This window comes from Pseudorca crassidens, chromosome 11 (assembly GCF_039906515.1).
Source record: "Pseudorca crassidens isolate mPseCra1 chromosome 11, mPseCra1.hap1, whole genome shotgun sequence".
Lineage (NCBI taxonomy): Eukaryota > Metazoa > Chordata > Mammalia > Artiodactyla > Delphinidae > Pseudorca > Pseudorca crassidens.
Window position 1 is genome coordinate 21,303,487 of NC_090306.1, and position 19,489 is coordinate 21,322,975.

The window sequence follows — 19,489 nt, forward strand, 5'->3', positions numbered from 1 at the left end:
TATTTTTCTCTGTAGCATCCATCACCATCTAGCATATTATGTTATTTATTCATGTTGTTGATTGCCTGCTATCAGAACGTAAACTTCATGAAGGTAGGGATTTTTGTCTGTTTTGTTTACTGCTGCTTCCCCAGTGCCTAAGATAATGCCCAGTTCATTATAATTACTTAATAAATACTTGGTAATGAATGAATAAATGAATGAGCTTTCACAATAACCCTAAGGTAGGCACTAGTCTTATCTCATTTTACAGAGAAGCAAACTGTTACACAGAGTGATTGTTTCCCAAGGTCACAGAGCGTGTAGGTGGTAAAGCCAGGACTTACCCGTGGGATTCAAGTTCTCTTTTACACTCTAGGCTACAGCTGCATGCAATGACGAGGCTGTATCAGCTTATCTGACCCACTAAACATTCAAATCATGCATCCAACTAACTCCCTTTGCGCCACACCTCTGCTCATTAAGCAACCTTCTGATTATAATCTGACTTCGCAGGAAAAAAATGCACCGACCGGCCAGCACACGTGTCTGTTCTGCTTGGAAATTATAATTTATCTTGTTAAATCAATGCATAAGCAGTCTGATGTCTCCACAGCTCTGCTTTTTGACTCTGATTAGCGTATTCCCACCCCAATCCATTCTGTGTGTCCTGATGATATCTAGGATCTGAGCCTGTGAAGTTTAGCACACGATCTAGAACTTTGTCACCTGGGAAAGGGCCTGTCTGGAGCTCGGTCCCTGAGACACCATCTGGTGACCTGCTGTAGGTCAGCCTCCCCAGGTGGTGGCCCTATATCACTGCATTCCCATCGGATCCGGGATAAGGGATAAAGCATTTTCAGTAAAGCAGTATTCTAACTACACTTATCTGATATAATTTGGGAATGACAGCAATAAGCAGTAATCGTGAAAGGACGATTATTGGTATCACACTAAGAGGACAAAAGCAAGCCACAACTTTATTGCGGGGTTTCCTAGCAAGGTTAAACTGGAAACTGTAAGGAAGTCAGAGGATTTTCATGCTTGAACACAGAGGACTCGAGGAAAGGAAAATGAACCATGTCACTATATAGAATGTAAATTAAATTTAAAGCTCAGTAATTCCTGTAGCCTGAGTAACTAACAATATTTTTAATATAAGAATAAGGCATTGTGCATTCCCCAAACATGCAGAAAATCAAGAAATGGCTCCTGCAACTTTAATTACATGAATCATTTTTTTATGAAACTGTTATATTTTTCTTGACATATTGTATCCCCAGACTTAAGACATGGGAATTCAGAGGTAAGAGATCAGAATTTTCATTAAGCACACATGACATCCCTGAAACGTAAGATTGTTCATGCTTGTTTACCATTATATATATAACTTTACAGTTTTAAATCCCAAAATAAATTTGCTCATCTGTGCATTTATTCTAGAAGGTGAGAAGCAGAAAAGAAGATGTTCTCTATGGAAAATAAGTTGTGAAAAATATATGCCTTCTACTTAAAGGAATAAAATGTTTTAATTAAAAGGCAAATCTGTCACCTCAAGAATTTAAATTGGATACTTCTTTTTTTTTTTTGCAGTACACGGGCCTCTCACCCTTGTGGCCTCTCCCGTTGTGGAGCACAGGCTCCGGACGTGCAGGCTCAGAGGCCATGGCTCACGGGCCCAGCCGCTCCGCGGCATGTGGGACCTTCCCGGACCGGGGCACGAACCTGTGTCCCCTGCATCGGCAGGCGGACTCCCAACCACTGTGCCACCAGGGAAGCCCTAAATCGGATACTTCTTAAAAAAACAATTCCATCTAATTAAGATGATGTCACGTGATGAGGGCAGCTAAGGGATGTAGGCACAAGAGTGAGTGTGCAAGAGGAAACCTTCGACAGACTCTGGCCCTATAGCTGCTGCCGGCACAGAAACCATTTCTGAGTTGAGTATTTTTAGGTAATATTGTATTACTCTTGCACATTGTCTAGTTTACCATGAAAACTATAAATTATATGAAACTAGAAAATAATAATACAGAGGATTTCTTTAAAAAGATACAAGAGACATCTATTTTAAATTAATTAACAGCCCAATATCCTCTTTCTGCTTGCCGACAAGGTTTCAGTATTTATGCAACAAATATTTTCCTACATTAGCTGGACTCTTCAGGAAACAGTTTAGTCTGTTTTCCTTGTTCTCTTTGCAGACTTTAAAGACATTGCCCATGTGATGCAGAAAATGTAGTTTCTGCTGGTTTAATGGCTAATTACAGGAACAACGGGGAGATAGGGAAATCCAACTAGATTGCAAATTAAGTCATGAATGGCTATGTGAGCTGTAACTACAATTTCACACCCTGTTGCAACTGTTTCACACCCTGTTTTTAAATAAAGCCTCTGTTGAGACAACTCTTTTTGCTAATTTTAGTTTGATATTTCAATGTTTATTAGGTATCTGTTTTACAGAAAGCGCCTTAATGCTTATGTTGGATTACACTTATACGGGGTTATGCTTACGTTTTTTCATTAGCAGGGATGTTTTTATCAGGATCCACTCAACTACAGTCCTACCTCTGCTCTATCTTCAAAATAAAATGCATTCTTCTGTTGTTGTTGGAATAACTCAAATACAATCTACCATGCTCTTCTCCAGTATTGTTTTAGAATATCTTTCAGGCTAAGAACACTAAAGAGAATGCAAGTTTCTATGAGAGGATTCTTCCTCCTCTTGTACACCCCTGTTTACATTCATGGCAGGAGGAAAGCACCCACTTATCTGGGGGGGGTGTACTTTGCTTTAATGTTTCCTTTTGAGAAAAAACAATAAAAACAATCTATTGAGCAGTCACTTCTAAAAAGGATGCCCATATTAATAGTTGCCGTAACCATAAGGAAAGAAAAGTCATTTTGACATTTTGCTCATTTTGGAAGAATACATTTTCTGGTTCTATAAAATCAACACTATGACTTCTTTTTCACAGTGAACAGAAAAGGGCATAACATGACACTTCATCCTACAGAAAACCATATGACAATTTAAACTAGGACTGATTAAAAACACTGATAGCTAACTGTGGGCTTTAAGGATTATTTGAAACCACAACTTCCCCCAAACTCCCAAGCTATAATGCAGTTCTTGATCTATTGAACTCTGTGGAGTAACTGTAGAGATGCCTATTATACATAGACTGGATGCGCCCAATTTACAACCTTAGATATAGACTTTTATATCTGAAGGCCCTCTGAGGCAATTGTGTAAAATTCTATATCAAGGATTGTTGGAAATATTGAAAGATTTCATAATGTAAAAACTACATCAGTGTCATTTAAATTGAACAAAATGGTTCTTTACTTTTCCATATACATTTTAACCATCTCCACAAACTTCTTCAATAAATACTGCATGAAAAAAGCATTTTGCACTTTGTCTCATAGATGCAATTTGCCAACCGGATTGATTTCTTTCTGTGTAGCTCACCTGACTTCTACATATTATATATTTTCTCCTTTATTAAAGATGATGTAATCTTAGCTTCTACCACATTCGCATCCACAAAACTACTGAAAAAAAGAGAGATATGCAAAGATGAAGATAGGAAAGGATAGGATTGCAACCAAATATAGAAATCTGACAAAAACTCATAATGCAGATGAAGATTAATGAAACAATGATATTATACGAAAAGAAGAAATCTGGCAAGTGAACCAAACTAAGACACATATCTGGCAAAAATTAAGAATAAGCAGTAGGGAACCACTTATGTGCTCTGAGAAGACAATGTTACTATGATTTGAACAGATCAAATAATGTGTGTATTGCCAGATGGAGAAATTGCATTCACATGTGTTAGCCCATGTTTCTATCACTGTTTCTATCTAGACAGTGCCCTTTCACTAATGATATAAACTAATCTCTCTTCCTTCTTAGGTAGTACTTTATCTGAGAAACAGTAAGAGAGGAAAGAGATGCTGACGTGGGCACTGACCTCAATCTGACTCCACCTTCAGCTCCATTTTTGTTGCCATTTCTCTAGACAGACCAGAACTGGCAACCTAATCATAACCAATGGAAGCATGCTTTTCAGTGACTGTTTATGTCTCACAAAGAAAATTTAATTGACACTGTAGGACTACTTGGTGACCATTTGAATTCGCAGGACCTTATAAGAAAGAGAGTGCCATTGCTTTTCTTCAAGGTTGGTGTATGATTCTCTGATCCACCTCCGGCTTCCATGTCTGCCCAGATTCGTGGCTTTGATTATAAAACCACAGAACATCAGGGCTCGAAGGGTCTTTTGATAGTTTAACTCAACTCCTTGTTTTTCATACAAGGGAGCAAGAGGTTAAGAAACATGGCCAAGCTCTCTCATGTCTCCTAGTCTCTAATTCAGTCTTCCATGTCCACAAGGTTTATGTTAGACTTGCTGGATCCTCTGATCCCAGGTTCTACTTGAATGTGTGCATACTGGAGAGTTATTAAGTATTGGGTGGGAGTAGTTTCCTCACTGTTAGAGGTCTTCAAACACAGTTTTAAGTGTTAAGGTAGATAATAGTTTTTTCTTTTCTTTTTTCACAGACGAGTACATTGAGGCAGAGAGGTTAAGCGAATTGCCAAAAGTCACACAGCTAGGAAGCAGCCAAGCTGGGATGTGAACTCAGATAGTCTAATCCCTGTGCTCTTCTTACTATCCCATTTTGCTCACTAGCTATCGTCTGCATTCTTAGGAACCTAAGCTAAGCCACTAGAGACATATCGTTACTTATTTCTTATTCATTTGTTTGTTCACTCAGTCATCCATTCATTCAGCAAGTATTTACTGAGCACCTACTACGTGCCAGCCACTGCTCTGAGTCCTGATGATATAGTAATGAATAAAAAAAAGTTGTTGCCCTAATGCAGATTATGTTATGTATGTATGAGGCAGACATATAATTAAAAAGTAAATATGCAACATAATGTCAGATTGCAATAAGTGTTTGGGGGAGTCAATAAGAAGGGTAAGAGGATTAAGAATGATACAGACAGGAGAAGGGACCCCTTTTGAAAAGGTGACCAGAGAAAGACTCTCTGAGATGGCGACGTTTAAGCAGAAACACGCAAGAAGTGAAAGAATAAGTAGAGTGCTGCGGGCCAAGAGAAAAACAAATGCAAAGGCCCTCAGGTAGAAACAGGCTTGGCGTATTGTGGGAAGAGCAAGGTCAGTGGGGCTGAAGACAATGAATGATGGAGGGGCAGGGGATGGCAGGTGTCAGAGTGTATAGGCCTGGGGAAGAAGTTTGCATTTTATTCTATGTACTTTAGAAAGCCAGCAGAGGGCTCTGAGCAGAGGAGTGACATTCCGAATCACATTTTAAAAATCATTACCTTGTTCTCTGAGGAATAATCAGTAAAGGGGCAAGTATGGAAGCAGAAAGACTCGTTCAGTGGCACCTGCAGCCGTCTAAGTGAGAGTGGAAGGTTATTTGGACTAGAGTGTTAGAAGTTTTGGGAATAGTAGATTCGTATCTGTTTCACTGGATAGTGTAGATGAAGTACTTTGGTGGAGTGTATGCTGTGTATAAGAGAGATAGAGGAATGAGGAGTCCTAACTTCCAGTTAAGGTTTAAAACTCCTTTCCAATTAACTGCTTAAAAAAAAAAAAAAAAAGCAACAAACGCATGTGCAGAAAATGGGGAATACATCTGCTGTATAATGTGATTGGTCTTTATCTCTTCTTCCAGACAGGGCGGTTCTAATCTAATAGAAGTGTATTTGTCATTCATGAGCCCCTTGGGTCACACCTCAGTGTCTGTTGAGTGATGAGATGACTCATGATGGGGCTTGGTTACCAGAAACACCAGCCATGTGATTTAGAGGGTTGGGGCTTTGAGTCAGCCCAGCCTCCAGGGAGGGGAAGGGGGATGGAGATTGAGTTCAATCATGTGACAAATGTCACAAAAAGTCAACTGTGCCTATCTACTGAAACCCCAACAAAAACTCTGGACACCACAGCTCAGTGAAGCTTCCTGGTTGGTGAACACATCTCTGTTCTAGAAGGAGGATGCACCCTGTTCCACAGAGGGAGGGCACAGAAGCGCTGTGTTTGAAACCCACCCAAATCTCATTTGGCTGTTTCCAATCTAAATCCTTTATAATAAAACTGTAATTGTAAGTATAGTGCGTCTCTGAGTTTTGTGTGTCACTCTAGTGAACTATCAGACATGAAGGGCTCATGGGAAACTCTGAATTTATGGTCAGAGTGCAGGTGGCCTGGGAACACCCAAAGTGCAGCTGGCATCTGAAGTCAGGGGAGCCTTGTTAGGGACAATGGCCCGTAACTTGTGGGGTCTGAGCTAACTCTGGGTGGTTACCACCAGAACTGTATTGCTATAACGACTGGTATCAGAATAGCACCCCAGGTCACCATGGCTGTACAAGACAGAACAGACCTGAGGAGAATGACTTATCCATAGTCAGGTCCTAACGAAAAGGGAGGCCTTTAGTCTCACCAGCACTCGGTACTAAACAGTGAGCAAATTCATGTAACTATTACATGTTAACGCTGATTTACCATGCTAAAAGCTCTTAACATGTTCCTTTAGGTTATTTGAATGAAAATGTAGGATTTTCATTCAAATATCAATAGCTACACTAATAGTTTCAAATAAATCAATCTTTGTTATTACCGCCAGTTAGAAAACATGAATTTCACATATGAGTTCCATAACTCATGTTCAGTTTTGGTCAGCCTACTCTCCTGGACCCCAGTTTTGTTATCATCAGGAACTTCTGGATGGATGGTCCATTGTAATCATACATGGAATGAGGTGGTAACCAAAATTACCGTTTCCCTGCATGATTTGGGGGAAAAAAAAGTATTCTTCTAGTCACCCAAACCTGAAACCTCAGTCTTCTTTTCCTTTCTCTTAAATCCATTGTCAGCTAATAGTTTTCTTCTTTTATGTGTCAGGTAGAATCAGAGAGTGAAAATTCAGGTCTGGAAGGGCCTCAGAGATCAGTGATTTAGTCACTTATTCAGTAGATATTTGTTGAGAACCTTTTTATTCCAGAAGCTGTTCTGGGTACTGGGAAAACAGCGAGCAGCACAGTCAAGAGTCCAGTTCCCAGAGAAACAAAGACCAAAGAAAGTCAGCACATTCACAAGGCAAATCATTTCAGATAGTGGTGAGGACTTTGTAAAGATATAACCGGGTACTCTTATCAAGGGCCTGGGGTCTTAGTGGGCTTGGCCAGGAATGATGATCTTAGTTCCTGAAGATAAACATTCCAGGTGAAGGGAACAGCAGGAGACAAGGTTGGCAGAATTGGAAAGCTCAGGGGAAAAGTCAGGGAGGCTGGGCACAGGGAGAGAGGCAGGTGTAGGGGGGCAAGACCGGCCGGTTGCTGGGTGGTGGAACAGGACAACAGCCCATCCTCACTCTTGGTCCAATCTTTGTCCCACCACACCCTTCCTTTTTTTTTTTTTTCCTTTGCGGTACTCAGGCCTCTCACTGTTGTGGCCTATCCCGTTGCAGAGCACAGGCTCAGTGGCCATGGCTCACGGGCCCAGCCACTCCGCGGCATGTGGGATCTTCCTGGATCGGGGCACGAACCCGTGTCCCCTGCATCGGCAGGCAGACTCTCAACCACTGCGCCACCAGGGAAGCCCCACACCCTTCCTTTTTATTCCAGATTCCTTCCATCACATTTTCCATCAGAGCAATGGTCACTGGTTTCCCTTCCTCCAGCCTTTGCCCTTTCATTACATCCTACTATGAACTATACGACACTCCATTAAAAAGAAACCCATTTAAAAAAGTCATATAATTCCTCTACTTAAAAATTGCCGACGTCTCTCATTTGTTTGCAAGATCATGCGGAAACTCCTCATCCTGAACAATGAATTACTGCTATCATTTAGCCCAACCTAATCCAGGTATGGGTCTACCTAGGCTTTGATATCATTACTCGAATCTGCTTCTTTCCTTTACACACAACATTCTCTCCCTAACTTGCAGGAGAGCTCCTCATCGGCAGCTCATCAAACATTGCTACGTGGTGTCATCAACCAACCTTCATGATCACACATTATGCTCTCGGAATTAGGCCCAAGCTTCTTGATGGCTGGGAATTCATCCGTCCTTTATCTGTGCTCTCCTATATGATCGAACCCATTGCAACCAACATGGTAGGCACTAAATATAAAAGTTGTTAAATAAATAATAATTTCTTGAGCCTTGAAATGCTATTCTGATCCTCACTCATATATATTTTAAATTTTCATGTAACATTTACTCTGCGTCAGATACTTATAATATTAACTTGTTTAATCTTATAAAAATCCTAGTGGTAGGGATGATTACCCATTTTTCAGATGAAGAAACTGAGACATAAGAAGGTTAAAGTAACTGCATAAGCCCCCAAGTCCGTGTCTAAACACCATGCCATGCTGTGTCTCTCTCACACACAGCCTCCTTCTAGTAACTCCCTTTGAACACTCCACTCTTATTTCATCCTTGGGTACTTGGGCACAAATGAGTTAGACACTAGAGGACAAAGTGAGGAAGGCATGACTTTCTTAAGTAACAATACAACTTATCATCCTCCAGTAAAATGAGTTATCTTGTTATGTATCTGTTGGCACTATGTCTTTGTCTGCTAAAATGATATTTCAAACTGGGTTTAGTGCTTCCAAATGGTACTAGGCGCTCATTCAGGAAACAGGTATTCTCCGAGGCCCTGCGGCACAGGTGCAGCTGAGACAGTGGAAACTTCCCAACCCCCCACTGGAACCACAGTTGAGTTTTCCCTCAGAGGTGAGGCTCCAAGTCTTAGAGGAAAATTCACGGTCTGGTCCTAACCAGTGCTGTCCTCTGGGGAATCCCAGCAGCATGGATGTGTTATCATGTGGACAGTAGACCAACTACCAATTAACAGCCAGAGTCCAGCCAGGGTTGGGGGAGGGGTCAGGCCACACACAGTCCTCCCAGTGAATAACACGGAAACAGTCAAATTCGGACCACTCCAAAATTCCTACCACAACTGCTTCCGGCTTGTAATAGAGAACAAACATTAACATACTCAAAATTTAGTATAAAGAAATATTTTAAATATTAGAGTTGTCAGAATTTTAGAACTAGGATGAAGAGACTTTGGAAACCACTTAGATTCTCATTGTGAATGAGGAGTTGATGTGCAGGGCAGTCAAGTCTCTTCTCAAAGTCACAGGTAGAACCAGGGCCAAGGGCCTTTATATCACAGCATGGTACCCAGCCGGCTAGAAAAAATTCCTGGGTAATTATCTCTCTGTCAAGCTGTAAGTACCTCTGCAAATAAACCACCCCTGAATTTGGCTAGTTTTGAATTTCAGATCCTGGTGAACTGGTGTTTTTTTTTTTTTTTTTTAATGTCAGTTGTGTTTGAAATGCTAATCAATAATCTCACAGAATGACATAAACAATTTGAATTCTTTCTTGAGAGTTAATAATGACAGCAGGACACCAATGCAGAAGGATATTCTTTCTAAAGTGAAATGTGTGCTTTGTATTGGAACTTTTTCAAATGTTGGGAAAAAATTAAAAAGGTAATTACATGACTGAAAAATGCTGTTAAGTTAGTTCTTCAGTTGAAGAAGCCTAAAATGTAGCCTTTGGAAATGAAACACACTTCCTTTGTGGCTCCCTCCACAGAGACAAGATAAGGGCAAAGCTTGCACCGCCCCCCAACCCCAGGGGGAACTTGAAGTAAGCTAGACAAAATCTGTTCTCCCAGCACTTTTTTTTTTTTTTTTTTGCGGTACGCGGGCCTCTCACTGTTGTGGCCTCTCCCGTTGCGGGGCACAGGCTCCGGACGCGCAGGCTCAGCGGCCATGGCTCACGGGCCCAGCCGCTCCGCGGCATGTGGGATCTTCCCGGACCGGGGCACGAACCCGCATCCCCTGCATCGGCAGGCGGACTCTCGACCACTGTGCCACCAGGGAAGCCTCTCCCAGCACTTTTGTTCTGACTCAGTGGCAGCTCCTGCACTCCTTCCACAACAGCCCTGCCCCGTGTCCTCTCTGGGACTCTCCTGCTGGCATCACACCATACCTCTTTGTGGCAAGATCTCTCCTAAAATCACTTGTTGAACTCAAATGGTTTCAATGGTTCAAGCCATTCAAATGTTTAAGTGAGCTCCTGACTTTCAGTTTAACAAAGGAACAAATGCAAATGGACTTGAGTTTGAGTCAGGCCACAAGCTATAGGAAGGTCCTTCTGCACGGCCTGTCCTGGTGGTAACACTCACTATGTAAAAACTGTGGTGACTTGTTTAGGGTCTGCCTTCTGCTCTAAACAGGAAACTCCGTGACAGGCCACACCTGTCCTGCTCTCCTCTGCCCACCTTTCCAGGGGCTAACGCAGTGCCTAGGGCACGGTAGGTAGTATTTATTGAACAAATGAAGTTGACCATTGCCTGACCTCTAAGAGAAACATGATGCTGAATCAGAAAAGGGTTTGAACATTAAAAGGCTTAAGAATGCTCTGAATCTGCAAAACAGTATTTAAATGTAGCCATATTATTTTAAGAGGCCAATACTTTAAGTGGAAGTGGAATGATCAAACATTTCTTGAGCAATGACCAGGAACCAGACACCACGTTAGGCCCAAGGATGGAGGTGGTTTTGTTGAATACATACAGGGATCCTGGCAAAGAGGGGTAGGATCCCCATTTACAGGTGAGGAAACAAGACTCAGAGCTGGGGTGACTTACCTTAGTTGCTATTATTTCAAAACACCTTGATCTTGAAATCCCCTTAAAAGTAACTGATTCCACAAACAGGACATTACGTGACTCATCTTTGAAATACAAGTGCTAAATCATTTTTGTAAAATTCAGCAATTATTTTTCAGTAATTCCCTTAGATAAAACTAGTCCAAAAGCCTATGGAAACTAGCTTGCCTGATAACCTTACCTAACACAAGAGTAGTGTTTCAGCTTAATTGCCATCTTGACTAATTACTCACGATGTGGCACAGGCTATGCTGGCCTATTAAAAACCAGTAGACAGAAGCTGTGTGGCTTTACAGTATATAGTTCTCATTCCCACAACTTACATTTTCATGGCATCTGTTACTCTCTGGAAGAAAGCCAGAATTTCTGAGTAAAACGTATCAGTCCTAACAATGTGAACATTATTACTCCAGAAAGCCAACTGAGAATTGAACAAGATCTTACAGTAATGACTAGAACTTTGAAACAAGAATTTTCATTGGCACAGTGGGAAGAAATCTTTTTATCAAGGTTATGAGAATCAGAGATGTGAGCATCCCTTTAGAAGCTTCAAATAAATGCCTTAGGATGGGTCACCACTTCAGAGAGGCCTCTATAGCTTGAACAAAGCCCAAATCACTTTGCTCTAAACATTTGGGTTTGCGGCATAATTCCACACTAAAACTTATTAATCAGTGTTGGGTTACAGGATATCCACATATTCACCAAAACACTTCTAGGTTCGCTGGCTGATGAAAAGTTAAAATCGTCTTTCGGAGCCCTCCTATGAAAATTGTTTTTCTCCTTTCTGGTTCTACTTTTTGATGAGTAAAATCTGGGTGGTAGGACCTACACATTATTATTATCATTAGTTGTTATTATCAGTATTAAATAACAGTTACAGTTTCGTGTCCGTCTGTCTAAGAGCGTGTTTCTCTGATTTACTCACTCTGTATAGTTTCCCTTGGAGCGCTTCATCCAAATCTGTGATTTCAGCTATCAAGTATACTCCAGTGGTGTATAAATTTTATGATCATTTAACAAATTTTTAGTCAGTATCTACTATATACCAGCCACTGCTCTATGCTCTGGAAATCTTCCCCATGTGGTAGTTGATCTTTTCTAACTCCTTGTGGGAATTGGAGACCCATCTATTCAGTTTCTTATTGGACATATGCACTTAGACACGCAAATTGTTCCTGTGCACTTGGACACTGATATCATCACATCTCCTCAGCTGGCCCTTGAGGAACTCCTAGGAGTTGGGTTGGGCCCCACTGCTCAACCCAGCACCCCCAACTATCTAAGGCCAGAGACTGAAACCTCTTTCCTCTTGCCTTCGGTGAGTCTTCTGCCTGAATCATTTCATACTCATCACTTCCTCTCAATCCGCAGCGGCATTTCATACCAGCTCTCATCACTGTTGCTAGGAAATGAAATCTTTCTACCCGTTTTTTTCTTTTTTTCCTTGCTCCAGGAAGGCCCCCTTGAATACGTTTCCTACACTGTTATGGAACATACTTTCTAAAATGCACATCTGACCTTGTCTCTTTGGTTTAATATCTCTGAAGGGCTTCCCTTAGCTTTCAGGGTAAAGACTTGCGAGCACACAAGGACCTTGTGATCAGGTTCCTAGTTACATTTCCTCCTGGACAGCCTCACTCTCTCCCTAGACAGGCTGACCTGCTCCCTCCACCTGCTCCCTCCTCATTTACTGACTCACCCAAGCATCCAGGCCTGACCCTGTGAAGCCTCCCTGCCCAGGCTGTCTGCTCTGCAGCAGGCTTCACAGCTGCAATGGGCCATCACCACCCTTTATTTGATTTCTCTGCTGTATTTCACCAATGTTTTTTGAAGGAAGCTACGGTATTTGCCTCAACCTTGAATCCCTAGGCAGCCCAGTGCCTGGAGCACAGTAAGCACTCAAGACTGTGAGCCTGCATTTATTGGATGAACAAATCTTGAACTGATGGAAAAAGATTTATTGGTTTGCAGTTTTAAGGCATTCTGGATCATACCTCAACTATTGCAGCTTAAAAACTAAGGATTCTAATTCCTTAAAATACGTGTTGGAGAAGCAGAAAGAGATTTCCTCCTTCCAAAGGATGTCTTTTGGTTGGGGTTTGGGTTTTTTTGCCCTCCCTTTTCTCCAACACTGAACTTACATATATTTGACTTTAGTCGTTCTACTTGATTCTTCACTAGGAGATGGAATAGCTAAAGGTAAAATCATAAGCAAAGGTGCCAGAAAAATGTGTGTTTGGATCCTGGTTCAAGCCCTATTTACTGAGAACCTTGGATAAGTAATAAGCTTCTCTGAGCCTCAGTTAACATAAAATGGGTATAATTAAATAGGATAACATGCAAAGCTGCTAGCACATAGTATACACTGAATTAGTTTTCTTTCTTTTTCTCTGCTTAGTTTCCCTTAAAGATACACACTTCAGGGCTTCCCTGGTGGCGCAGTGGTTGAGAGTCCGCCTGCCGATGCAGGGGACATGGGTTTGTGCCCCGGTCCGGGAAGATCCCACATGCCGCAGAGCGGCTGGGCCCGTGAGCCATGGCCGCTGAGCCTGTGCGTCCGGAGCCTGTGCTCTGCAATGGGAGAGGCCACAACAGTGAGAGGCCCGCGTACCGAAAAAAAAAAAAAAAAAAAAAGATACACACTTCACCTGGAATATATTCCTCTCCATCCCTTCTGACAAAATCCTCATTTTTTAAGGTCCAACTCTCCTCCTAATCTTCTCTGTGTAGTTGTCCCTGGAGCCTTCAGCCAGAAAGGGCTGTGCTGTCACCTGGGTTCCAGTGCCTCAATGTCTTATTTACTTTGTTCAACAGATCTATGCTGAGTGTCTACTATGTGCTGGGCATTAATTTAGGGGCTGGGAATCAGCAGTGAACGAAACAGATGTGTAAATGCCTGAGTCGTAGTGGAGAGGAATAAACATGTCAATAAGTATAAAAACAATATTAGGTCAGATGAATATACGTGCTCTAATGGGTAACAGGAAAGGAAGTAACCAGAATGGGGGTGTCAGGGAGGGGGCCAGGCATGATGGAAGGAGCTTGGGGACAACAACTGCAAATGGAAGGCATCCACACACCAAGGTACTGACCAGGGAAAAGTGTGGCGTTTTCGATAAATAGAAAAGGGCCAATGTGGTTGAACTGTCGTGGGCTAAGGAAGGTGGGATGGAATGGAATTGGTGAAGTAGGCTGAGGCCAGATGGCATAAGAGGGCTACGGGGAAGAGTCTAAATTTTATTCCAAGTACCACTGAAGGGTTTTAATAAATCAGGGGTGTACTGGTATAATTTGTTTTAAGATTTCTCCAGCTACTGTGTGTCTGAACGTCTATTATCTCTCTCATGGGAGTTCTGATTTGCACTATAGTTTCTGGTGAATATACCTGTCTTTTCTATCACACTGTGGTTCTGTAAGGGCAGTGATGATGTTTTATTCTTGTTTCCATCAGTGCCTCATGCATAGTCTCCCCAGTAAATGCTTGTCAAATTAAATGGAAATGTCCTGTTCCTTCTTTCTTGCCTGAAACTGTAGTAATTGTCATTGTAACCCTTCTAATCTTTGCAGGAAACTTGCAGTTGCCAGCGAGATCTGAACGAGGACAGCTTTCATATTTGTATTCCTCTCAGGCCTTCCTGCCATTGTAGGCTTCTCTGCTGACTTCCTGTCTCCCAGCCAGGTTACTCCCAGCCCCGGCCTGCAGGGCGCGTTTGTGGTCCCTCTTCTGTAGAGCGTGAGGTTTGTGCTGGGCACCCGCCCTCACAGGAAGCATCGCTGCTAGCTTTACACGACTAACAGCATCATCGTAGAACAACAGCACGCGCGCTGGCCACTTGCATGTGTCCTGCACGTAACCGACACAGCATCCCCTTCTGCTGGCTGTGTCCTCCCTAAGCCTCGGTTTCCTCATGTGTAGAATGGGGATAATCACAACAGACTGCCTCCCGGGGTTGATACAAGGCCTTTAAAGAGATCATGCATGTCAAACTGCACAGCATCCAGCAGATAGCACTCATCGAACGTCAATTTATATTAGTCGTAGTACTGTTTTTGTTTTTTAAAGATTTTTTTGATGTGGACCATTTTTTAAAAGTCTTTATTGAATCTGTTACAATATTGTTTCTGTTTTATGTTTTGTTTTTTTGGCCGAGAGGCACGTGGGATCTTAGCTCCCCGACCAGGGATCAAACCTGCATCCCCTGCATTGGAAGGCAAAGTCTTAACCACTGGACCGCCAGGGAAGTCCCATTAGTCATAGTACTGTTAGTATGCACAATTTGATTTAATCCTAGTAGCAACTCTGCAAGGGAAGTCTTGTTATATACAGGGTCAATATTCAGCTGGTTTGCATAGATATGGCTATACTAGTTGCTAAAACTATTGCAGTATCTCCCAGTTGCCAAATTACCTGCTGTCCCAAGCCCTCTAAATCCCGCTCCCCGACTCCATGACCCTGCAGCCTTCTCTGCCCAGGTTCTTTCCCTGGGATCCCTACCTCCCCCTTCTCCCCATGACCTGGCAGCTAATGGGACAGGGTCTGGCACAGCAGGAGGCCTCCAGGTTCCAGACAATTCCCCTTCTTCTATTCCGAGTGCTGACTGTCTGATTACACTTCCTTCATTGATGGGTAATGTGAAGTACAGAAGGAATAAGTCGTCCTCGATCTCATAAATGGGAATCCTAGGAAGTCAGACTTCAGAATCTGATGCCCCGGTGCCTTCCCTGACGCTGAGCTTCTCCTTAGACACTGATTAGAAAAACTAACAAGAGCCACTTTAGCTTCTTGAACTTGGAGGACTATTACCCGGACACCAGCAGATTCAGTTTCTGATCAATTCAGGAAGCAGTCAATGACATCTGAGAGTCCCCGCCTCAAGTGCCTGCCCTCGACCTTATTCCCCACCCCACTTCCATCCGAATCTCATTTAAAACAATTTGGCCCAAATCCTTCCACCCTCACTTCCGGCGCTGAGGACAGTCTTTGAGATGAAGACTGCGTGTACAGCCACACCGTTAAATAGTCACCATTTCTATCTCTATTTTCAAAATAAGAAGAGAATTAGAAAGACGTTAACGTGCACACATATGTGGTAACTCATGGATTATAGTACGAATACTAAATAGGAAATTAGGATAATGTATAGGATAGGTCCCACAACAAAAATGAAATCCAGAGTTGGGAATGGAAAAAGATCCCTCTTAAATTGAAGACACATGTCTGGATTTAAAATGTGGACAGTAGAGGTGGCATCTCCTTGAATGTAGACATTTCCTTCTTAATTGTACATTCTGAAGCTACAACCTCCCGCCCCCAGCTTGCCTTGAAATGTAAGCATTTTAAAAGTGTCTTATTATGTTCTAACGTCTTTAAAATAGGTTTTCAAGATTGAGCAGTTACATAATTGGCTTAATTAGATTCAATTACACAATTAGCGTAAATTGGAAATAATAGGATCAGAACATATAATTTCATAATTATGGCACATGACGATAAGGCAGACATTAAGCTGGCCAACAGTGCTAATGCAGGAGGAGTACATACAAACCTTAGAAGACTTGATGTCTTTCATGAGCCCAAATATATCCTCCCTCCAATAGTTACGGCTCAAAAATACGGTTTAACTAAACGAGATTGATTTTGAGTTCCAGACACAGAAAACAACATCTGGAAAATTCTTAGCTCTTTTCCTTCCTTCTGGGTGACTACATTTCTTTTCTATCTCATTAAAAGGATAATCCCTCTCTTTTTGAGGCCTTAATAGATTATGCAAGGAAGAATTCACTCTGAAGGGTGAATTACGCTGAACAACCCACCAATGCGCATGCTTGCCCCTCTGCTAGGACAGCAGCTTCAGGGGCACTGCTGAGGATTTGTGCATATATGGGATGGGTCAGCCTTCAGAAATACTGAGAGACGAAGGAGGGATTAAATTGCCTGTCTCTCAGATCAGCCACCCGACTTTTAATATTGCATTCATTATACTTGGTTCAGGTGGCATAACATCCCTGCTGCGTCTTTATCTTCCGATTTTAAAAGAGGGGAAAGATGACATTTGCCTAATGAGAAATTCATGTTCTCAACTCCTGCAGCTATTTTGGTGTATCTTTCCGTAAATTATGTCCAACTACCAGAGGGCTAAGAATAAACCGTTCATTTGTTAATTCACTCATTATTTTATTTACTCATTGAATAAACGTTTTGAGCTTCCTGAGGGAAGAGATTACTTCTTATTTATCCTTACGTATCAAACGCACAGCACAGCTGCTAGCATATAAGAGGCACTCAGTGTCTATCGAACTGCTTTCAATATATACTATAGCTATCATCTGCCCTGGTCTTACACAGAACAAAAGCTACTCTATTCCTGGTTGTGGCCTTCAAGAAACTTACAATTATTTTTTGTGTCATGACAATTATTATGTTAACAAAAACATGAGTTAATTGGTACTACCATTATGGAGAACAGTATGGAGTTTCCTTAAAAAACTAAAAGATAGAACTACCATATGATCTAGCAATCCCACTCCTGGGCATATATCCAGAGAAAACTATAATTTGAAAAGATACATGCACCCCAATGTTCATAGCAGCACTATTTACAATAGCCAGGACATGGAAGCAACCTAAATGCCCACCGACAGATGAATGAAGATGTGGTATGTATATATATGTGTGTGTGTGTGTGTGTGTGTGCGCGCGCGTGTGTGTGTGTATATGTACACACACACACACACACACAATGGAATATTATTCAGTCATAAAAAGAATGAAATAATGCCATTTGCAGCTACATGGATGGACCTAGAGATTATCATACTAAGTGAAGTAAGTCAGACAAAGACAAATATCATATGATATCACTTATATGTGGAATCTAAAAAAATGATACAAATGAACTTACAAAACATAAACAGACTCACAGACTTAGAAAACAAACTTATGGTTACCAGGGTGGAAGGGGAGGGGAGGGATAAATTCGGAGATTGGGATTGACGTAAACACACTACTATATATAAAATAGATAACTAATAAGGACCTACTGTATAGCACAGGGAACTCTACTCAATACTCTATAATGGCCTATATGGGAAAAGACTCTAAAACAGAGGGGATATATGTATATGTATAACTAATTCACTTTGCTGTACAGCAGAAACTAACACAACATTGTAAAGCAACTATACTCTAATAAAAATTTAAAAAACAACCCCCCTCCAAAAACATGAGTTAAATTGTCCCAGCTGACATCACTATGATGTCCACAAAGAATTTTTAGTCAAGAGTCAAATAAGTAGAAGAGCTTAAAAGTGCCACGTGCTAAAATGAGAAACTGGTCCCCACAAAGCCATGGTCATGGGGCACGGTCAGCCAGGGTCTGGGTCACAGCCCAGTACACCAGAACACGTGGGCAGTTCTCTGAACACACATGTGGTACCTGTCCTTCCAGGTACCTCTGGTTTTGATCCCACTGTTTGTCAAATTAAGTACTAAATATTCCCAAAGGTCCTGAACATACCTCAGCAAACGAACAACTGAAAATGTCTCCAAAGTGTTAGAGAAACCTCTAAAAGCCTTGGGCATTTTTTCTAATGATCTCTATTTTGTTTGTTCCTCTTCAATATCATCCTATGAGTAATGGGAGAAGCAAAAGGGCTTAGTGATGCTCACAGGCCATTACTAGCACAGGCTGCGGGACTTACCCTCTTAGACCCTTTCCTCCTAGTTTATTGGATTCTCTTTCATTACTTTTACTTTTCTGCATGATCCTTTCTTTTCTGTCTCTTACTTTCTGTCCCCAATAAATACTAGCTCAAAATATCATTCTCTTATCAAAAATGAGCGTTTGTTTACCAGAAGAAAATATATTACCCAAATACCTTGATCTATTCACATCTCCCCTAACAATATCCCAGAAGAGGTTTTGTGTTAATTCAAAGACTCAGACAGTGGATAGTCCAACAGCTTGGTGTAGGGTTTGAAGGCAGGGGTGAGGAATTTTTAAGCTTCTGTTAATATTTCAGGGTCTTGATCCTGTCACTAGAGGGATGTAGAGGCACAAATGTACTTCCTAAGATTCTAACCCCTAGAAGCTACATATTAACTTATTTAAAATGTATGTTGTAATGCACATTAGTATAAATATTCCTTATGGGACCTAGCAGTAAAGAATAAAGTTGAAGTACTGGAGGCGAAAAAATATACAGAGGGAGAAACATCCCCAAACTTGTTATATTCTTGTTTTTCTCATTTCACCAGAAGACAGGAAGCATTTTCTAAGGGCCTCTAGGTACAAACCAGGCTTAAAGTGTGTAGAATCCAGATGAGTTGTTTTGTGAACAAGTATGAAGAACTTCCTTATTTTATTTTGCATAAATCCTTGAGGGTAAAAGCTACGGCAATTATGAGGAATTAAAAACTTCTTCTAAAGCTCTACTGGTTTAAGCACTTAAATCAACTTGGTAAATGCACCTCTTTTTAAGGACCAAAAATTAAAGTGGGAGCAAAATGGAAGTTTTCCTACCAAACTGTTAAGAGTAGTTACCTCTGACCTGGAGGGAGAGAAAATGTAGTCTTTGTATTGAGCTACAGACAGGCTCCAACTTGCCATGTGCTCTAAAATCTTCTCTCTCTAGGAGGGTCAAGATTAGGAGGCCATGATCTCCAAGGAGCCTGGAATAACAGATTTTCCAAACTGGGTTCATCAACTACAGATTTTTAGAAGTTTTCCAAAAAGGCTATTTCAGTAAATGAACACTCTT

General features: G+C 41.5%; 1 protein-coding gene across 4 annotated transcripts in view; it reads right to left on the reverse strand.

Annotated features, from left to right (window-relative positions):
• Positions 1–19,489, reverse strand: part of ITPR2 (inositol 1,4,5-trisphosphate receptor type 2) — a 533,444-nt gene that overhangs the window by 34,967 nt on the left and 478,988 nt on the right. The window contains exon 57 of one of the 4 annotated variants that reach the window (XM_067695971.1): positions 11,216–15,765. The exons of 2 other annotated variants lie outside the window; for them this stretch is intronic. In XM_067695971.1, the coding sequence (XP_067552072.1) occupies positions 15,743–15,765 (23 nt within the window). In that variant the 3' untranslated portion in view covers positions 11,216–15,742. Of the gene's footprint in view, positions 1–11,215; positions 19,401–19,489 lie in introns of those variants that run through there. One more of the 4 variants, XM_067695969.1, reaches the window with a different exon arrangement.